This window comes from Xyrauchen texanus, chromosome 18 (assembly GCF_025860055.1).
Source record: "Xyrauchen texanus isolate HMW12.3.18 chromosome 18, RBS_HiC_50CHRs, whole genome shotgun sequence".
In the NCBI taxonomy this organism is placed as follows: domain Eukaryota; kingdom Metazoa; phylum Chordata; class Actinopteri; order Cypriniformes; family Catostomidae; genus Xyrauchen; species Xyrauchen texanus.
Genome location: NC_068293.1, coordinates 42773795 through 42791003, shown reverse-complemented (window position 1 = coordinate 42791003; position 17209 = coordinate 42773795). Strand labels below are relative to the sequence as shown.

The window sequence follows — 17209 nt, the reverse complement described above, 5'->3', positions numbered from 1 at the left end:
AGGATAACATTAATGCAGACAGATATGTACGCATTTTGGCGCAAATGTAATGCCGTCCAGACGCCGTCTTTTCCAGGGACGTGCCTGCAATTTCCATCAGGACAATGTCAAACCACAGACCACCTGGAATACAAGTGCATGAGAGTACGGGTGCTAGATTGTCCTGCCAGCAGTCCTGACCTGTCTGCAATTGAGAATGTGTGGTGCATTATGAAGCGCAAAATACGGCAACAAAGACCTGTACCTGTAAATTTGTGTCTTCATTGTCAAATTCTTAATAAGTGCTGTTAGAAGAAATGGTGATGTTACACCGTGGTAAACACTCAACTGTCGTTGGTGCACGGCAGGAGGATCTGTTCAGAATATCAGAATATTTTATGTATTTATTTTCTATAGAGAGGAAGATTCCAGAGGAAGATTACATCATCTTGATTGACGGGCTGAACGAGGCGGAGTTTCATAAACCAGACTATGGCGACACTATTGCCTCCTTCGTTACCAAGATCAATCCCAAGTTCCCCAGCTGGCTCAAACTGATCGTCACCGTGAGAACAAGTCTTTTGGTAAGACATGAATGTACACCGTTCCCTGCACATGCTTAACTTCACAATTATACAGAGACATTTCCTGAGAATTCTTGATATTCTAGATTTACTCCATTTTTCTTATGAAAATGATGTTAAGTAATAACATTTATTTATATGTTTATTTTCTTAAAGGGGACATGACATGCATATTTTCTATTTCATTTTCTTCCTTGGGGTTCACACCTGCATTTCATGACCTTTTTCTATCCTGTCTTTGGCCCTGTGTCTGAAATGCTCAGTTTTATGTGTAGTTCACCTACTGTTACGAATGGCTAACATCAATGAAAATTAAACGCCCTTCCGCCGCCATCTGCTACATTCAGGATTTCAGACTCTCTCCACCTCATGTTGTAACTTTGTGCATGGGATCTAGTACCTGTAATAAGCAACACTGACCCACCAAACCAGATGGTATGACAGCTAGACAGTCGTCCAGACAGGGGGAGGTGAAACGGAAATGGGAGAGAATTCAAGGGAGAGGAAGTGTTTCTCTGTTTGCTGAGTTTTGACAGCTTGTAAGGTACTTCGAGGCTAACAGAGCAGAATCGTCTACAGTTTGATATGTGGCAGACGACAGATTGGTTGTGCGTGTATGTGTGATGTTTGTAGTTATGAAAGCCTACTAATGCTTTCTGTTCCAAAACCATTACTACAAGTGAGGCAGAACTGTTACTAGTCTGGCAAAGTGAGATGCACTTTTATTTATAGAGCACAGTTTAAAAAAACAGACGTTGACCAATGTCCAAGACCAAGAACCTATACATGCCTGTAAAGGAGGGTTAAAGTGAAAGGAGGCGGCGGCGAGAACCAGCTTGGCAATATAAATAATGTTTAATGATGAACTTAACCAAAACCACACAAACATAAACACATACAGGGCAGCTGCCTGTAATTCTCTCTCTCGAACTCTCATCACCGGCCACCTTTATCCCTCGCGCACCCCATCGGGCTGATTGGGGACCGGGCGTGTTTCGTTCCAGCCCGGCCCCGCCCTCCTCCGCTCTACATTGCCCACACAGAATCTCACAAAAAATACAGCCTCTAAGGTTGGTTAAATGCCAAGGTAAACAAATATGTTTTCAGCTTAGTTTTAAAATCTGATATTGTTAAAGCAGTTCTAATATTATTTGGTAAGTTGTTTTAAAGTTTAGGAGCTGCTACCGCAAAGGTGCAGTTGCCTTTAGTCTAAATTTAGGAACTGTCAAAAGCTTCTGATCTAAGAGATCTTTGGGGGTTATGTGTATGTAGCATATCAGCAAGGTATGAGGGCGCTAATCCATTGAGAGATTTAAAAACAAAAAGCAGTCATTTATATTCAATTCTGTATTGAACAGGGAGCCAGTGAAGGGAATGTAAAATTGGAGTAATATGGCCCCGTTGCAAGCACCGTCAGCATTCTTGCTGCTGCATTTTGGACCATTTGTAGGGCTGGGCGATATGGCTGGGCGGACAAAATTGTTATCACGATAATCTTTTTCATATTGTTCGATATTGATATTTATCACGATATACATTCACACGTTGCACTTTCTTTTTTATTTCCAAGTTGACGGAAGAAAAGAAGAAAAAATAAATTCTAAACAGTCAAAATAGTCTCTACAAAACGGCACAGGGGGTCCAGAGACGGCCAAAGCAGCGTGGTCTGCGGGGTCTTTTACCGTTTATCAATTGAAAATGAATGTTAAAGATCATCTGTTTGTTCATAGTGACAGCAGTCCAGTATTTGTTGGAATATTTTTACATTAAAATGAAATATTTTTTCAGGGGCACAGAAGCCCTTGTGACTGGAATGATGGTGAATGTGGGTTCAGGGGTGTCCCGAGAGAACATTTAGGAAACGTTTTTACATTTTCATTAAAGTGAGAGACTCGTCGACCAACTAGTAATTTTAGTCTTTCCTTTTCCATTCCAGACATCTAATTAATTTTCACAAAATTAGAACAGAAATCGATTTGTTTATTGGATTTTTTTATTATTAAAGGCTCGTAACATGCTGATTAATAAAGATACATTTAGAAGGGAAAAACGTTTTGGTCTAAAAGGTGCTTTTGAAACCACGTTAACTCATGCGGCACTTCATGTCTGCACACATGCAGGGAAAAGAGGCGACGCGTGCGGAGCGGGACAGGGCAGAAATGATGCATGTTTGGTGCTAGAGAACAATATTCAAGATTACAGCGCAGAAAGATCAGAGCTGTTGTCCACATCACTGTTGTTCTGTCGCGCTCTTCACTAGAGATGATGAGAGGACGCAACCGCTGTCATGAAGTCTTGCAGTGCGGATGGATCGTTAGCAAGGCAGCTAGCATTAGCAAGTTCATCCAGTCTGACCCTACGTTACCACTGGCGCGTTGTGAGCGAAGCTGAGAGCGTTTTCATTTAATTCCTATGAAAGCCGAGTGTCACGCTCGCAAGGTGGATCGTAGGATTGGCAGCGGTGCGGAGCGAACTCTCTCCAAGCGCTGTGAGCGCCTTCGAGCGGATTTCGTCCGCCCCAGTGGAAACTCAGCCTGAGAAAGCCGAACTGCTTGTGTTTTAGCGACACGCAGTAAATATCGAAAATTCCTTAAAAGCTTATCGTGGGTTTTCTTTATCGTGATATATATCGATATTGTTTTATCGCCCAGCCCTAACCATTTGTAATGGGAAGCATGGCTAACACCTATATTAAGGGAATTACAGTAATCCAGAAGGGCAAAAATAAATGCATGAATGACCTTTTCAAGGTCCTTTAATGACAAGAAAGGCTTGACTTTAGTTAAAAGTCTCCATTGAAAAAAGCTAGTTCGAACTTCAGGGTGCTGTCACATACAAAGCCTAGATTTCTCACAAACGTTTTGAGGAAAGGGCTAGCAGAGTGAGAGGTACCAAACATAATTATCTCAGATTATGTGTCATTAAGGCATAAAAAATGTAAAGACATCCACGATTTGAGAACCTCTAGACAGTTCAGTAAAGGTTCTTGTGTGTTACCATCATTTATTACAAAGGTAAGCACATTTGTGTATCATTTGCATAACAATGAAAAGATACCACATGTTTCTAAAGCACACTTTCTAAAGGTAACATATAAAGCGAAAACAATACGGGAGCCACAATAGAGCCATGAGGAACGCCACAGGTGAGAGGGGCTGAGACAGATGAAAATTCACCAAAACAAACTGAAAAGCTTCTGTTTGAAAGATAAGATTTAAACCAGCTAAGAGTGTTACCACGGATGCCTGCATACTGCTCAAGGCGTGAGATAAGGATGCCATGATCCACGGTATCAAAGGCTGCGCTAAGATCTAATAGCACCAAAATCACAGAATTCCCAGAATCAACAGTTAAAAAGATCGTGGCAGGGCGGAGAGTGGGGCCGGGTCGTGATCCTACACACCCGGTCCCGTATTAGACTGAAACAAAGGACAAACACACACATGACGGACATATCCGTAAATCTCTCTCTCCCGCACGATCCTCTGCAGTCGACCTTTATCCCTCTCGGGAGGCTTGATTAGCCTAATACGGGACCGGTGTGTAGGATCACGACCCGGCCCCGCCCTCCGCCCTGCCACAGATGTTAAAAACTTTTAAAAGGGCAGATTCGGTGCTGTGCTGAGATCTAAAACCAGACTGGAAGACCTTGTACTTGAACTGGACAAGTATTCTTTAGATAAAAGTTCATTTAGAAATAAGTCTAAAAGTGGAGAGAATGGTCGTATCAAGGTTATGTTTCTTTAAGGAGAGGCTGCAGTACAGCAAGTTTGAAGTACTCCGGTACAGTCCCAGCAACCAAACACTCATTTATTATAGACAAATGCTACGTCCAACCATGTCTATAATTAGTTTCAGAAGTCATGTCGGGATAACATCATGGGGCTTGAATTGTTCGATAGGTTCAAATTGACAGAGCGGCAGAACAAATAGCTGGAGGCGATGAATCGCACAGGAGGTTCTGAATGCGTGATCTGACATCTGCAATCTTATCAATAAAATAATTGGGGAAATGGTCACATGTTGTTGGGGAAATTTCACTGTCACGAGGCGTATTGACAGAAAGTAAAGTGGTAAAAAGGACTCCAGGCCTATGACGGTTATTAGCAATAACATCAGAAAAGTATTTTGTCCTTGCTGCTTTCACTTAGATAATGAATCTCTTAAAATTTCAAATGACACCTGAAGTTTGTCCTTCCATTTTCATTCTGCTGTTCTGCATATCCACTTAAAGATTGAATAGCATCGTTCATCCAAGGATCTGGTTTTGGTTTAACATATTTCACCCTCAAAGAAGCAACCGAGTTCAGCATCTTGGTGCAGGTGAAGTTAAAAGCATTAATATTCTCCTCAGCGCTGCAGTGTAAGTGAGAAACAGACTGAGAGGATTGTAATACCTCTGTTTATGCATCAGTGAAGTCTTGTTTTGTGGTAGAAGTAATTGTACGAGACCAGCGAATAGGAATATGGGATTTCACAGTTTGGCGTAGGAGAGAAACAGAAAACAATACAGGCTTGTCATCAGCAAAAGTAATGTCACATATCTCAATATCAGAGATAGACAAATCAAGGGACAGATTAAGATCCAAAGTGTGCCCATGAACATGTGTAGGACCATTCACAAGTTGGTCGAATACAAAAGAGTCAGTCAAGCTGCGTACACACTGCCAGCGACATCATCCCATTCATTTTCAATGAGAGCTGGTGACTTCCAGCGTCACGAGCTGTCGTGATCTTTGCCGACCAGTTGTGGGCGTGTCCAGCGACGCAACAAAGTTGAGACAAGTTTAACTTTATTCAAATGAAGAGCGACTTATGGGAGCGACAGCCAATACGAGAGAAGACGATAGAGCTCAGTTGGCTCAGTTGGTAGAGCGGGTCGGCCACTAATCGCAGGATTGGTGGTTCGATTCCCGCCCCACACAACTCCACATGCCAAAGTGTCCTTGGACAAGACACTGAACCCCAAGTTGCTCCCAATGGCAGGCTAGCACCTTGCATGGCAGCTCTGCCGCCATTGGTGTGTGAATGTGTGTATGAATGGGTGAATGTGTCACAGTGTAAAGCGCTTTAAATACCATTAAGGTTAAAAGGCCCTATATAAGTGCAGACTATTTACCATTTACTCAGAGATTGAATGGTTTTGTGGACCAAGACAGACCAGTCTTTGCGTTTTCGTGGCAGATAAACAGCCGCTATGGCAAACAGCACGCCTTGTTTCTTGTTCATCTTTGATATAAAGCATTTTATGTACTGATTCCATTTAGATTTATTTTTTTCCCTCCAAAATATTTGTTTTTAGCGCCAAGAAAAGCGATTTGCTGTCAAGAGCAATGGAATGGCATCCGTGAATGTCATTTATAAACGTTACTAGGCAACCAGTAGTGGGAACGCCCACTGGCGACCTGCAGCGACAAAGTAAAACATTACAGTAAACATTTGGTCAAAATCGTCCCTAACCATAAGTAATTGATGTTGTTGTTGTTTTTTTCTTCAATTTTGGTTATTGTTAAGTTGGTCTTAAATTTAATTCCAAGTGGCATTAAAAAGTCTTAAATCAAAACTTGCCTTAAGCTGTAGTAACCCTGGGTTGACTGTCATGAACGAATCCCTGTCGCATACTTTCTATGCTCATCTTCTGTCACGTATACTTTGCTCCAAGAAAATAGTTTAATATTTTATACAGTAGTGCAAAATACAAATTTTCATTCCAACATTGCTGTTGTGTTAACCACAAAAACATTTGAGTTATAAACTTTAGACAACTATGACAGTCGGACCACTGATTTTTTATATAAAAAGAATTCCCACAGTTGTTTGCATAGTGATCCAGCATTCACACCTCAGGATCTGAATTTATTTTTCATAAATAATTAAATGATCAGAGTCTGCTTATACCATGATTACAACATGTATTATGTGGTCGGAATCGCAAAATCTAGTCATAAAAATATAATTGGCTAAAAACACTAAATGTAATGAAATATGACATATATGGACGAAAATGAATGTTTGAATGAACAATTAATCAAATTAAAATTGCAATATGTCCCAGTGTGATAATCTGCAAAAGTCTGATTTAATTAGATAAATATATAATCGGTAAGTGAAGCTTGCTTCATTATGAATGTGTGAAGCAGGCCGCTCATACACTGAAAACACCTCATCGTAATCATCACGTGTGCTCTTGAGTGTGTGCGATGACAGAGAGCACTCTGAAGTGCACAGCACACTGGGCCTCAAGTTAAACTGCTTATCTGGAGGTGAGAAAGCACTGTCAAAAACAAACTCCAAAATAAAACCTCGATTTAAATAGACGTGTGTATTTATGCTTCAATATTGCACTTGTTGGGCACATTAAATGTCCTGGAAAATTGCACTTTGTCCAGGGCTCGACAAAAAGGACTGCCCCATGGTCCGGGGCCACTGTGGAAAAAGTTTCGGGTCAGTTGCTAGAACTGTCAGTCAGTCTTGTAATACAAATGTTTATGGCATGAACTCAGATCTTAAGATTCCAGATTTCCATGCAAGTGTTCAAATTTTTAAAACACTCATTCAGCTTACAAAATTTCAAGTAGTGCCAGCACCTTTCTCTTGCACAAATGACTTGTTCTTCTTAATTTTTTTTAATCCGTCAAATAAGTAACTTGCCCTGGAGAAGGGTGTGCTGTATTATTACATAAGTTTAGTTCTTGCATTAAACACTTTGAATCACTGGCTACAATGGCTGAAATTATCAATTTAAAAATAAAAAGCACCATTTTAAAGCGTATACATAAATATCAGTTACAGAGCAGCTTTCTCTTTATTTGCTGCGGTGTAATGCACCAGAGCAGAGCAGCCTTTGAAGAAGACCTCTGCATTGCTGTATTTCAGCAGAGGTCTCGCCATGTAGCACACAGAGAGAGAGAGAGAGAGAGAGAGAGAGACGCACAGAGAGAGAGAGAAAGAGAGAGAGAGAGAGAGAGAGAGAGAGCCTGTGTTTGTGTGGTGTCCCAGTTGATCTTGTGACCTCTGATGACTTTGAGACAAAGTGGTGCTTATACATAATGCAGCAGATATCAGTTTATATAAAACCCCATGCTTTTTGGGGAACCCGTCTACATTTAACTATAAACATTTTATAATTTTTAATCACTTGAAAGTTAACCATCTTCTCTCTAAAATGTTTTGCTTGAAAATTGCACTTGTGCTATCTGCTCAAAAGCTCAATTTAAATGGGAAAAAGTAAGACATATATTATATATATATAAGATATATTACTACTCTATAGTCATTTAATATTCACTTTAATACTCCTACTACTACTATAATAATAATAATAATAAATCAATAATATTGTGTTATATTTAAACAATATCTCACATCTGTAATGCTCGGTTATGCAGCACTTTATTTTCCAAAAATAACCCCAATGTTGTATTTTGGATTGTTCTTTGAGGTTCTGTAAAAAAAAAGCACATTGAGTGGGGGTCTGGGTATCTCAGCGAGGATTGATACTGACTACCACCCCTTGAGTCGCGAGTCGAATCCAGGGCGTGCTGAGTGACTCCAGCCAGGTCTCCTAAGCAACCAAATTGTCCCGGCTGCTAGGGAGGGTAGAGTCACATGGGGTAACCTCCTCGTGGTCGTGATTAGTGGTTCTCGCTCTCAACGTGGCGTGTGGCGAGTTGTGTGTGGATCGTGGAGAGTAGCATGAGCCTCCACATGCTGTGAGTCTCCGTGGTGTCATGCACAATGAGTCACATGATAAGTAACCGTGCCACCACGAGGACCTACTAAGTAGTGGGAATTGGACATTCCAAAATGGTAGGAAAAAGGGGATAAAATACACATCAACAAAAAAAAAAGGGGGGGAAAAGAGCACATTGACAGTTCAATTTTCTATTATGAATTATTTTATTAAGACACCATTTAGATGATAAAATTTAAATAAACTGTTGATATGGAAAACTCGTTCTCAAGAAATGGTATCGGGGGACATCCCTAATTTATAGTAATTAATCAAAGAAGTAATCAAGATTACAATCACAGCTGCCACAATTAACTAATCATGAAAAATAATAATACCTCTGTTTTCATCCAAATGTTTACAATTTTTAAGCACATTCTAATAATTCGACAAAAGAAAATGCAAACCATTGTGCTTTTCCATCCGCTTCGTCATGCACATTATGAAGGAGCCCGCCTTGTCATGATGGAGCAGCTGAATGACCATCATTTTATTAAATGCTGCCAGGAGACACTGCAGAAAGAGTGTAATTTCTCTTAAAATGAGAGCTGAAATGGGCTGTAACTTCTGAATGTCAAGGGCTATGTTTGAAGAATTGTGTCCCAAGGTCAAACTTTCATTGGGTTCAAAACACATCATCGTTTTGCAAATGAACTGTTTCTGTCACCTCATTATGCAAAACTCTAGAACATCCACCACTGCCTAGTTTGAGAGTTTGTGAGCAATGAAACTGCAATTAAATGTTGAATCAGAGACACATCAATTTGTTTATAGTCCTATCAGTAATGACAACTGGTCTTAAAGTGCAAGTTTTAAAGATTGATGCCCAGATGCTTGCTTTATGTTTCACCTCTGGCACACGAAAATTAATGTTGAAGAAACATCACCTGACACTCAAAGAAGCATTAGAACAAAAGCAAAATCAGTGGATTTGCTTCTTGCTTGCAATGAACACGATAAAAAAACTGCGAACGATGAAACAACAATTGAACTCTCCCATTATAATCAACCTAGATGTGGGACAGTTCTATTATTGTTGCATTTCTCTAATGGTGCAACAACTAATCGATTAAAATCGCTAATAAAATTAATCAACAATGAATGTCATTATTGATTAGCTGGATATGTGCAGAGAGCACGGAGAAGCTCTGTCAGTGACATCACTTTACAGCCTAGTGTTGCATGATGAAACTCGTTTGAAAAATGACGGAGACAAGTTGAAGAGGAAAAAACATGACCCAAGTTATCCAGCGCATGAGAACAATTTATTAACACTTCAAAGAAGGTCATAATAAGCAGTCAGTTTAATGTGGAGCGGTTAATGCTTCAGGTGCATTGACAGAATGTGTGTACTGTTTGAGTTGTTTCTCTCCAACGCATAACTTACAGAACTTTACTGCTATTTTCTGTTTTATAATGTATACGTGTCTGTGGCTCAGGTGGTAGAGCGGATCGGCCACTAATTGCAGGGTTGGCGGCGCACATGACGAAGTGTCCTTGGGCAAGACACTGAACCCCAAGTTGCTCCCAATGGCAGGCTAGCGCCTTGCATGGCAGCTCTGCCGTCATTTGTGTATGAATGTGTGTGTGTGTGTGTGTGTGCGTGAATGGGACACAGTGTAAAGTGCTTTGGTAACCACTAAGGTTAAAAAAGGCGCTATATAAGTGCAGACTGTTGTGAATGAAAAACCAAGCACGTTTCGTTTAACTTCACTGACAAGTGAGCACGTGCATTCACCGATTGCAACAGAATAAGAGAGCTTTGTGGTTTATTAAACGTGCAACATCATACCACATTTTCAGTTTCAGTGTAATCAGTTGTGCAGTTTCATGGATATAAAATAGGTGTCTCAGAAGGTAAAGTGTGCTGGTTTTAGATGGTTTTCCCTCACCATGCTAGCACATGAAATACAATGAGCACCGGGATGAGACTTTTAAGCTTAAGAATGAATCTGCACTGGGTTTATTTACAGATGATAGATAGTTTTATCTGATTAATCGGTTAATCGAAAAAATAAATGAAAAAAATAATGGACATTAATCGATTATCAAAATAATCATTAGTTGCAGCCCTACACTTCTCGATTTCAGCTCAAAAGTTGTTGTTGCCTTCTGTACTTGCTCATAAAGAATACTAATCACTTTATAATCACATAACTTATTATTCAACATTAATAATTGTGATTACAATATTAAGAGAAATAATCATCAGTTTTGTTATAATTGTGCAACCCTGATTTATCGTGTCATCGGAGTGAGGCTTAACTGTCCAAATATGTTTTAGTCCTCTGAAGTCATTTGGTAGCTTTGATAGCACTTTGGTTACATCTTAATCCAGAGAAATTCCTGCATTTTCCTTACAGGAGATCACCAGTCTGCTGCCCTTCTCCAAGATCAGCCTGGATGAATTCCCAGACAGCAAAGAGATCGGGACGGACCTGAACGCCTACATACAGTACCACATCAGCAGCAGCCAGAACATTCTCAACAACATTTCCCTGAACGGTAAAGCCGACCCCATCATCGTGGGCAAGGTCAGCTCCCATCTGACCTCCCGAAGCCAGGGGTCATACCTGTACCTAAAATTGACCCTTGACCTCTTCGAGAAGGGTCATCTGGTCATTAAGAGCGCAAGCTACAAGGTGGTCCCCGTCTCTCTGTCAGAACTCTACCTGCTTCAGTGCAACATGAAGTTTATGAGCAACTCTGCGTTTGAACGCGCTATGCCTGTCCTCAACGTGGCGCTGGCGTCTCTTCACCCCCTCACGGACGAGCAGCTGTTTCAGGCGCTGAACGCGGGCAGCGTGAGAGGAGAACTGGCGTGGGAGGACTTCCAGCAGAGAATGGAGATGCTGTCGTGTTTCCTGATCAAACGGAGGGATAAGACACGTATGTTTTGCCACCCGTCTTTCAGAGAGTGGCTGGTGTGGCGGGGTGACGGAGAGAGCTCAGACTTCTTGTGTGACCCCAGGTGAGCTTGAGTGGTGTGACATTTGTCTTTTACAAACAAACTGACATGTTGCCAAGCCCGCCTTTAAAGCGTTACTATCTGCCATATTATGCACCTCTTCATTTCTGCCATAGCTGCTTCGATGCCAGGTTTGTTTACATCAGGGGTTTTCAAATTGGGTGAAAGTGAGCCTCCCCCTAGAGAACTTGAAGACATAATCAGACATAGAACGAGATCAGCACGATGGACAGCGCTATTTTCTGATCACTGAACAGAAAACCAACTGTCAATTAACTAAACTAGAAACATGTTCATTAACAGCCACAGGCTACTAACGTTATCTCAACTGAATAAGAGCTATTTTGGAGATTTTAGGCTACTTAAGCCAGTGTTTCCCAACCTTTTTTCTTCCACGGCACACTTTTTACGACTAACTAATTCTATGGCACACCACTATCCCACATCGGCTAACCATCGTCAATATTTATAATTTTCAAGAACTTGTCTATGTTTTCTGTCCATCTTAGTAGCGTGTTTACTTGTAATGTTTGAAATTCGGTTATGCAATTTTTTTTTTTATAAAAGACGCATACAGTGCTTGCATTAAACTTTCTCAGGGTCGTACAAATTCCATCATAATCTATTACCCGTCATATTTTAATGATAATAAGTAATTTAATAGCTTTTATTTTCATTCACATTTTCTTCAATGTATTCTGCAGCACTGACATGAGTCATGTGATGACCCTTTACGTGTATAAATATCACTCACTTCATAGACTTCAATGTTTTCTGCAGCGCTGACACGAGTCATGTGATGACCCTTTACGTGTATAAATATCACTCACATCATAGACTTCAATGTATTCTGCAGCACTGACACGAGTCATGTGATGACCCTTTACGTGTATAAATATCACTCACTTTTACACATTTATCATTGCTCTTCACAATCACAAAAGTGACCCATTGTGGTTTCAAAAAGGCAAGGAGTTTAGATCCCTGAAATGATTATTATTATTATTTTCATGCATTTATTTATTTTTTGGAATTCGATAATTTTCCATGGCACACCTGACAATCTTTCACGGCGCAGTGGTTGGGAATGACTGACTTAAGCCAAATCAACTTTGAAAACATCAACATCAGACATCAAACAACATCAGCAAGTTGGACAGCGCTGTTTTGTCACAGTATAAAATGCGTATAAATCACTTCCACAAATCTGATTGCGATGTTGCTCTTCATTTTCATCGCCCCTACATCGGTGGGAACAATGAGTTCGACTTTTTACTGTGCACAGGTGATTGATGCGAGGCTGCACGGTAGAAAGGAATAAGCATAAATCGTCCTCCAACTGCAGCCTTGATCGGTATTTGCTTTTAGGCAGGGTCAAAGCGGAAACCCTGCACTCACATAAGTAAGTGGAGGGAAAGGGGATGAGGACTTTCGTAGCCTTTCGAGAGAGGTGGGGAAACTCGGTCACTACAAAGAGATCTATTTTGCTAAACGCATATGCATAACATGCACTATAACACGCAAGCTAGAAGGACAGATGTGTACAAACCATTGTTTTTCCCCCCATGCTACGCCTCCCCTGGGGCTCTCTGCCCCCCCCCATTTAAAACCTCTTCTTTACATGACTCTTGAAGAGTCGGGATTTAAACTGACTATAGACTAAGTCCTGAAATTAAAAATAAATTGCTCTTGAAAAAGTTTAAATGCTACTGCTTATCACTATTGAAACGGCTCTCTAACCATGTACCATTGACCATTAAAGAGCACTTAATCTTGGCTGTTAATTTGATAGAGCTTTTAGCACCCCTGGAGCATGCAGTGAATTCAAATCAATGTCTTCAACCATAAGCTCTATTCATTAGAATGGAGAGACATTGTCAGAAGGCAATTAGTCTATTCATACACTTCTGAAATGTGGGTATTGTTCTTGAGTTTTGTTCTGCTCCAGGGACACCATTGAATTGTTGCACTGAATACTGTTTTCATTAAAATAAGAATACGAGTGTCCTGAACAGAATGTGTTTGTGTGTGAGAAGCATCTCTTGACAATCTGCTGATGCAATGCTTCCCTACCACTGTGCCGTGAAAGATTGTCAGGTGTGCCGTGGAAAATGAGCAAATTCCACAAAATAAATAAATGCATTAATAAAAATAATAATTTCAGATAATTTCAAAATAGAGCAGATGGGTGAAAGAACAGTATGTTGAGCATCTTGCAGAGCAGCTGAATGAATTTCCACTTCCGAGTTGTAACTTTACTCAGTGTCTTTTAAAAGTGGCACGATAAACATGACAACGGTAATAGGTTGCTGTCAAAAACAAAAACTTTAAAATAGTCTAGTTGCGTCCCTTTTCATGTTCAGAAATACACAGATTAACCACAACATTAAAACCAACAGCCTAATATTATGTAGGTCCCCCTCGTGCCACCAAAACAATCTCATAATAGCATTCAGAGATGATATTCTTCTCACCACAATTGTACAGAGTGGTTATCTGAGTTACCGTAGACCAGGGCTGGACTGGCAATCTGGCATTTTCCCTGTGGGTCGATGTACTTTGTGGCCGATCAAGGGCGTACTGGCCATCGGGAGAACCGAACGTGCTGATGGGTCGGCCGCGAAACATGCCAATGGGCAGCGATAAGCAAAAATGAGCCTCAACGTTATGCAGAACGGACGACAAAACAGTGCCACGATATGCAGAAAAGGACAGCGAACCCAAACCCCAACCCCTCCGCTCAACAACTTTTGGGCCAGTTGCCATGTAAAATCCCAGGCCGATTTCTCTTCCCAGTCCAGCCCTGCCATAGACTTTGTCAGTTTGAACCAGTCTGGCCATTTTCCATTGATCTCTCTCATCGACAAGACATTTCCATCCACAGAACTGCCCCTCACTGGATGTTTTTTTGTTTTTGTCAACATTCTGAGTAAATTCTAGAGACTGTTGAGTGTGAAAATCCCAGAAATACTCAAACCAGCCCGTCTGCACCAACAATCATGCCACGGTCCAAATCAATGAGAGAATTTTTTCCCCATTCTTATGGTTGATGTGAACATTAACTGAAGCTCCTGACCCGTATCTGCATGATTTTATGCACCGTAGACAAAAGATTGGATGATTGTCGGTGCCAGACGGGCTGGTTTGAGTATTTCTGGGATTTTCACACACAACAGTCTCTAGAATTTACTCCGAATGGCGCCAAAAACAAAAATCATCCAGTGAGTGACAGTTCTGTGGACGGAAATGTCTGGAGAGGTCAACAGAGAATGGCCAGACTGGTTCAAACTGACAAAGTCTACATTAACTCAGATAACCACTCTGTACAATTGTGATGAGAAGAATATCATGTCTGAATGCTGTTCTGAGATGCGGGTTAGCGCTGTTTTGACGTGATCTCATTCATGAAATGATGAAAGCCAGAGATGATTTACAGTTTCCTCTTATGTAATTACTCTAAAATATTAAATCTAGGTTGATAATATACAGTGAGGAAAATAAGTATTTGAACACCCTGCTATTTTGCAAGTTCTCCCACTTAGAAATCATGGAGGGGTCTGAAATTGTCATCGTAGGTGCATGTCCACTGTGAGAGACATAATCTAAAAAAAAAATCCAGAAATCACAATGTATGATTTTTTAACTATTTATTTGTATGATACAGCTGCAAATAAGTATTTGAACACCTGTCTATCAGCTAGAATTCTGACCCTCAAAGACCTGTTAGTCTGCCTTTAAAATGTCCACCTCCACTCCATTTATTATCCTAAATTAGATGCACCTGTTTGAGGTCGTTAGCTGCATAAAGACACCTGTCCACCCCATACAATCAGTAAGAATCCAACTACTAACATGGCCAAGACCAATGAGCTGTCCAAAGACACTAGAGACAAAATTGTACACCTCCACAAGTCTGGAAAGGGCTACGGGAAATTGCCAAGCAGCTTGGTGAAAAAAGGTCCACTGTTGGAGCAATCATTAGAAAATGGAAGAAGCTAAACATGACTGTCAATCTCCCTCGGACTGGGGCTCCATGCAAGATCTCACCTCGTGGGGTCTCAATGATCCTAAGAAAGGTGAGAAATCAGCCCAGAACTACACGGGAGGAGCTGGTCAATGACCTGAAAAGAGCTGGGACCACCGTTTCCAGGGTTACTGTTGGTAATACACTAAGACGTCATGGTTTGAAATCATGCATGGCACGGAAGGTTCCCCTGCTTAAACCAGCACATGTCAAGGCCCGTCTTAAGTTTGCCAATGACCATTTGGATGATCCAGAGGAGTCATGGGAGAAAGTCATGTGGTCAGATGAGACCAAAATAGAACTTTTTGGTCATAATTCCACTAACCGTGTTTGGAGGAAGAAGAATGATGAGTACCATCCCAAGAACACCATCCCTACTGTGAAGCATGGGGGTGGTAGCATCATGCTTTGGGGGTGTTTTTCTGCACATGGGACAGGGCTGACTGCACTGTATTAAGGAGAGGATGACCGGGGCCATGTATGGCTGAGATTTTGGGGAACAACATCCTTCCCTCAGTTAGAGCATTGAAGATGGGTCGAGGCTGGGTCTTCCAACATGACAATGACCTGAAGCACACAGCCAGGATAACCAAGGAGTGGCTCTGTAAGAAGCATATCAAGGTTCTGGCGTGGCCTAGCCAGTCTCCAGACCTAAACCCAATAGAGAATCTTTGGAAGGAGCTCAAACTCCGTGTTTCTCAGCGACAGCCCAGAAACCTGACTGATCTAGAGAAGATCTGTGTGGAGGAGTGGGCCAAAATCCCTCCTGCAGTGTGTGCAAACCTGGTGAAAAACTACAGGAAACGTTTAATTGCAAACAAAGGCTACTGTACCAAATATTAACATTGATTTTCTCAGGTGTTCAAATACTTATTTGCAGCTGTCTCATACAAATAAATAGTTAAAAAATCATACATTGTGATTTCTGGATTTGTTTTTTTAGATTATGTCTCTCACAGTGGACATGCACCTACGATGACAATTTCAGACCCCTCCATGATTTCTAAGTGGGAGAACTTGCAAAATAGCAGGGTGTTCAAATACTTATTTTCCTCACTGTATTTCAGAGTCAAACAAATGTTTCCAGGTCAATCTCATAAAACATGTAATCATTAAAAATATTTTAAATGTCAGGAAATATTGTTAAATGTGGGAAATATGCTAAATTGTCATGGCAGTAGTGTTGCAATGCAAACTTTTGTTTGCAAAATTGTCCTTAAAAAAAAACTTCTTAACTTTTACCACCAGCATATTTTAAATGAAACCTGTTCAGAATCAGATATCAGTTTGAAAAACTCATAGACTCCCAAAATAGTATTACAGACAGTTAATTGAAGCAAAGACTAAAACAGACCTATTATGTTGTCGTAATGTAGCACAGATGCTAATTAGGGTCTTTATCGACTAATCGTAACTGCAGTTCACATCTGACTGAGGAGAGGAAGAATTACACAGATCACAGATGCACTCTAAACTTTCCAAACATCTTCAGGTGATGTAGAGCCCAAAGTATGAGTGAAATTATAATGCAAAAATACAAAATAAGTAAATACTGCAGCACTCTCTTTGTGGAATCAGTGGAGCTGGAGAAAATCTTGCATGTAGAGCTTCTTTAAAGGAAACGGCGTTACATCTTTAATGCAGTTATATTTAATGCATTATAGCTTTATTAAAGTTCAAATAATGTAGAAGCAGATCATGTAAATAACTATGAACTCTGAAACTGGCATTCCTCTGTGTGGTCAGCGCCTCTTCTATATGCTATATTGCTTATGAAAATCGTTCCAATAATCGTTAGTTGCAGGGTTGAGCCTGGCCAGTACCTGGATGGGAGACCTCCTGGGGAAAACAAAGGTTGCTGCTGGAAGTGGTATTAGAGAGGCCAGCAGGGGGTGCTAACTCTATGGTCTGTGTGGGTCCTA

At 40.8% G+C, this 17209-nt stretch overlaps 1 protein-coding gene across 5 annotated transcripts in view; it reads left to right on the top strand.

Annotated features, from left to right (window-relative positions):
• LOC127658658 (protein TANC1-like) overlaps positions 1–17209 on the top strand; it is a 260584-nt gene that overhangs the window by 162528 nt on the left and 80847 nt on the right. For all 5 annotated transcript variants that reach the window (XR_007972434.1, XM_052148063.1, XM_052148061.1 and 2 more), the window contains exons 12-13: positions 397–563; positions 10659–11266. Coding sequence is in view for 4 of the 5 variants with exons in the window: in XM_052148063.1 (XP_052004023.1) it covers positions 397–563; positions 10659–11266 (775 nt within the window). In the remaining variant the exon portion in view is untranslated. The remainder of the gene's footprint in view (positions 1–396; positions 564–10658; positions 11267–17209) is intronic.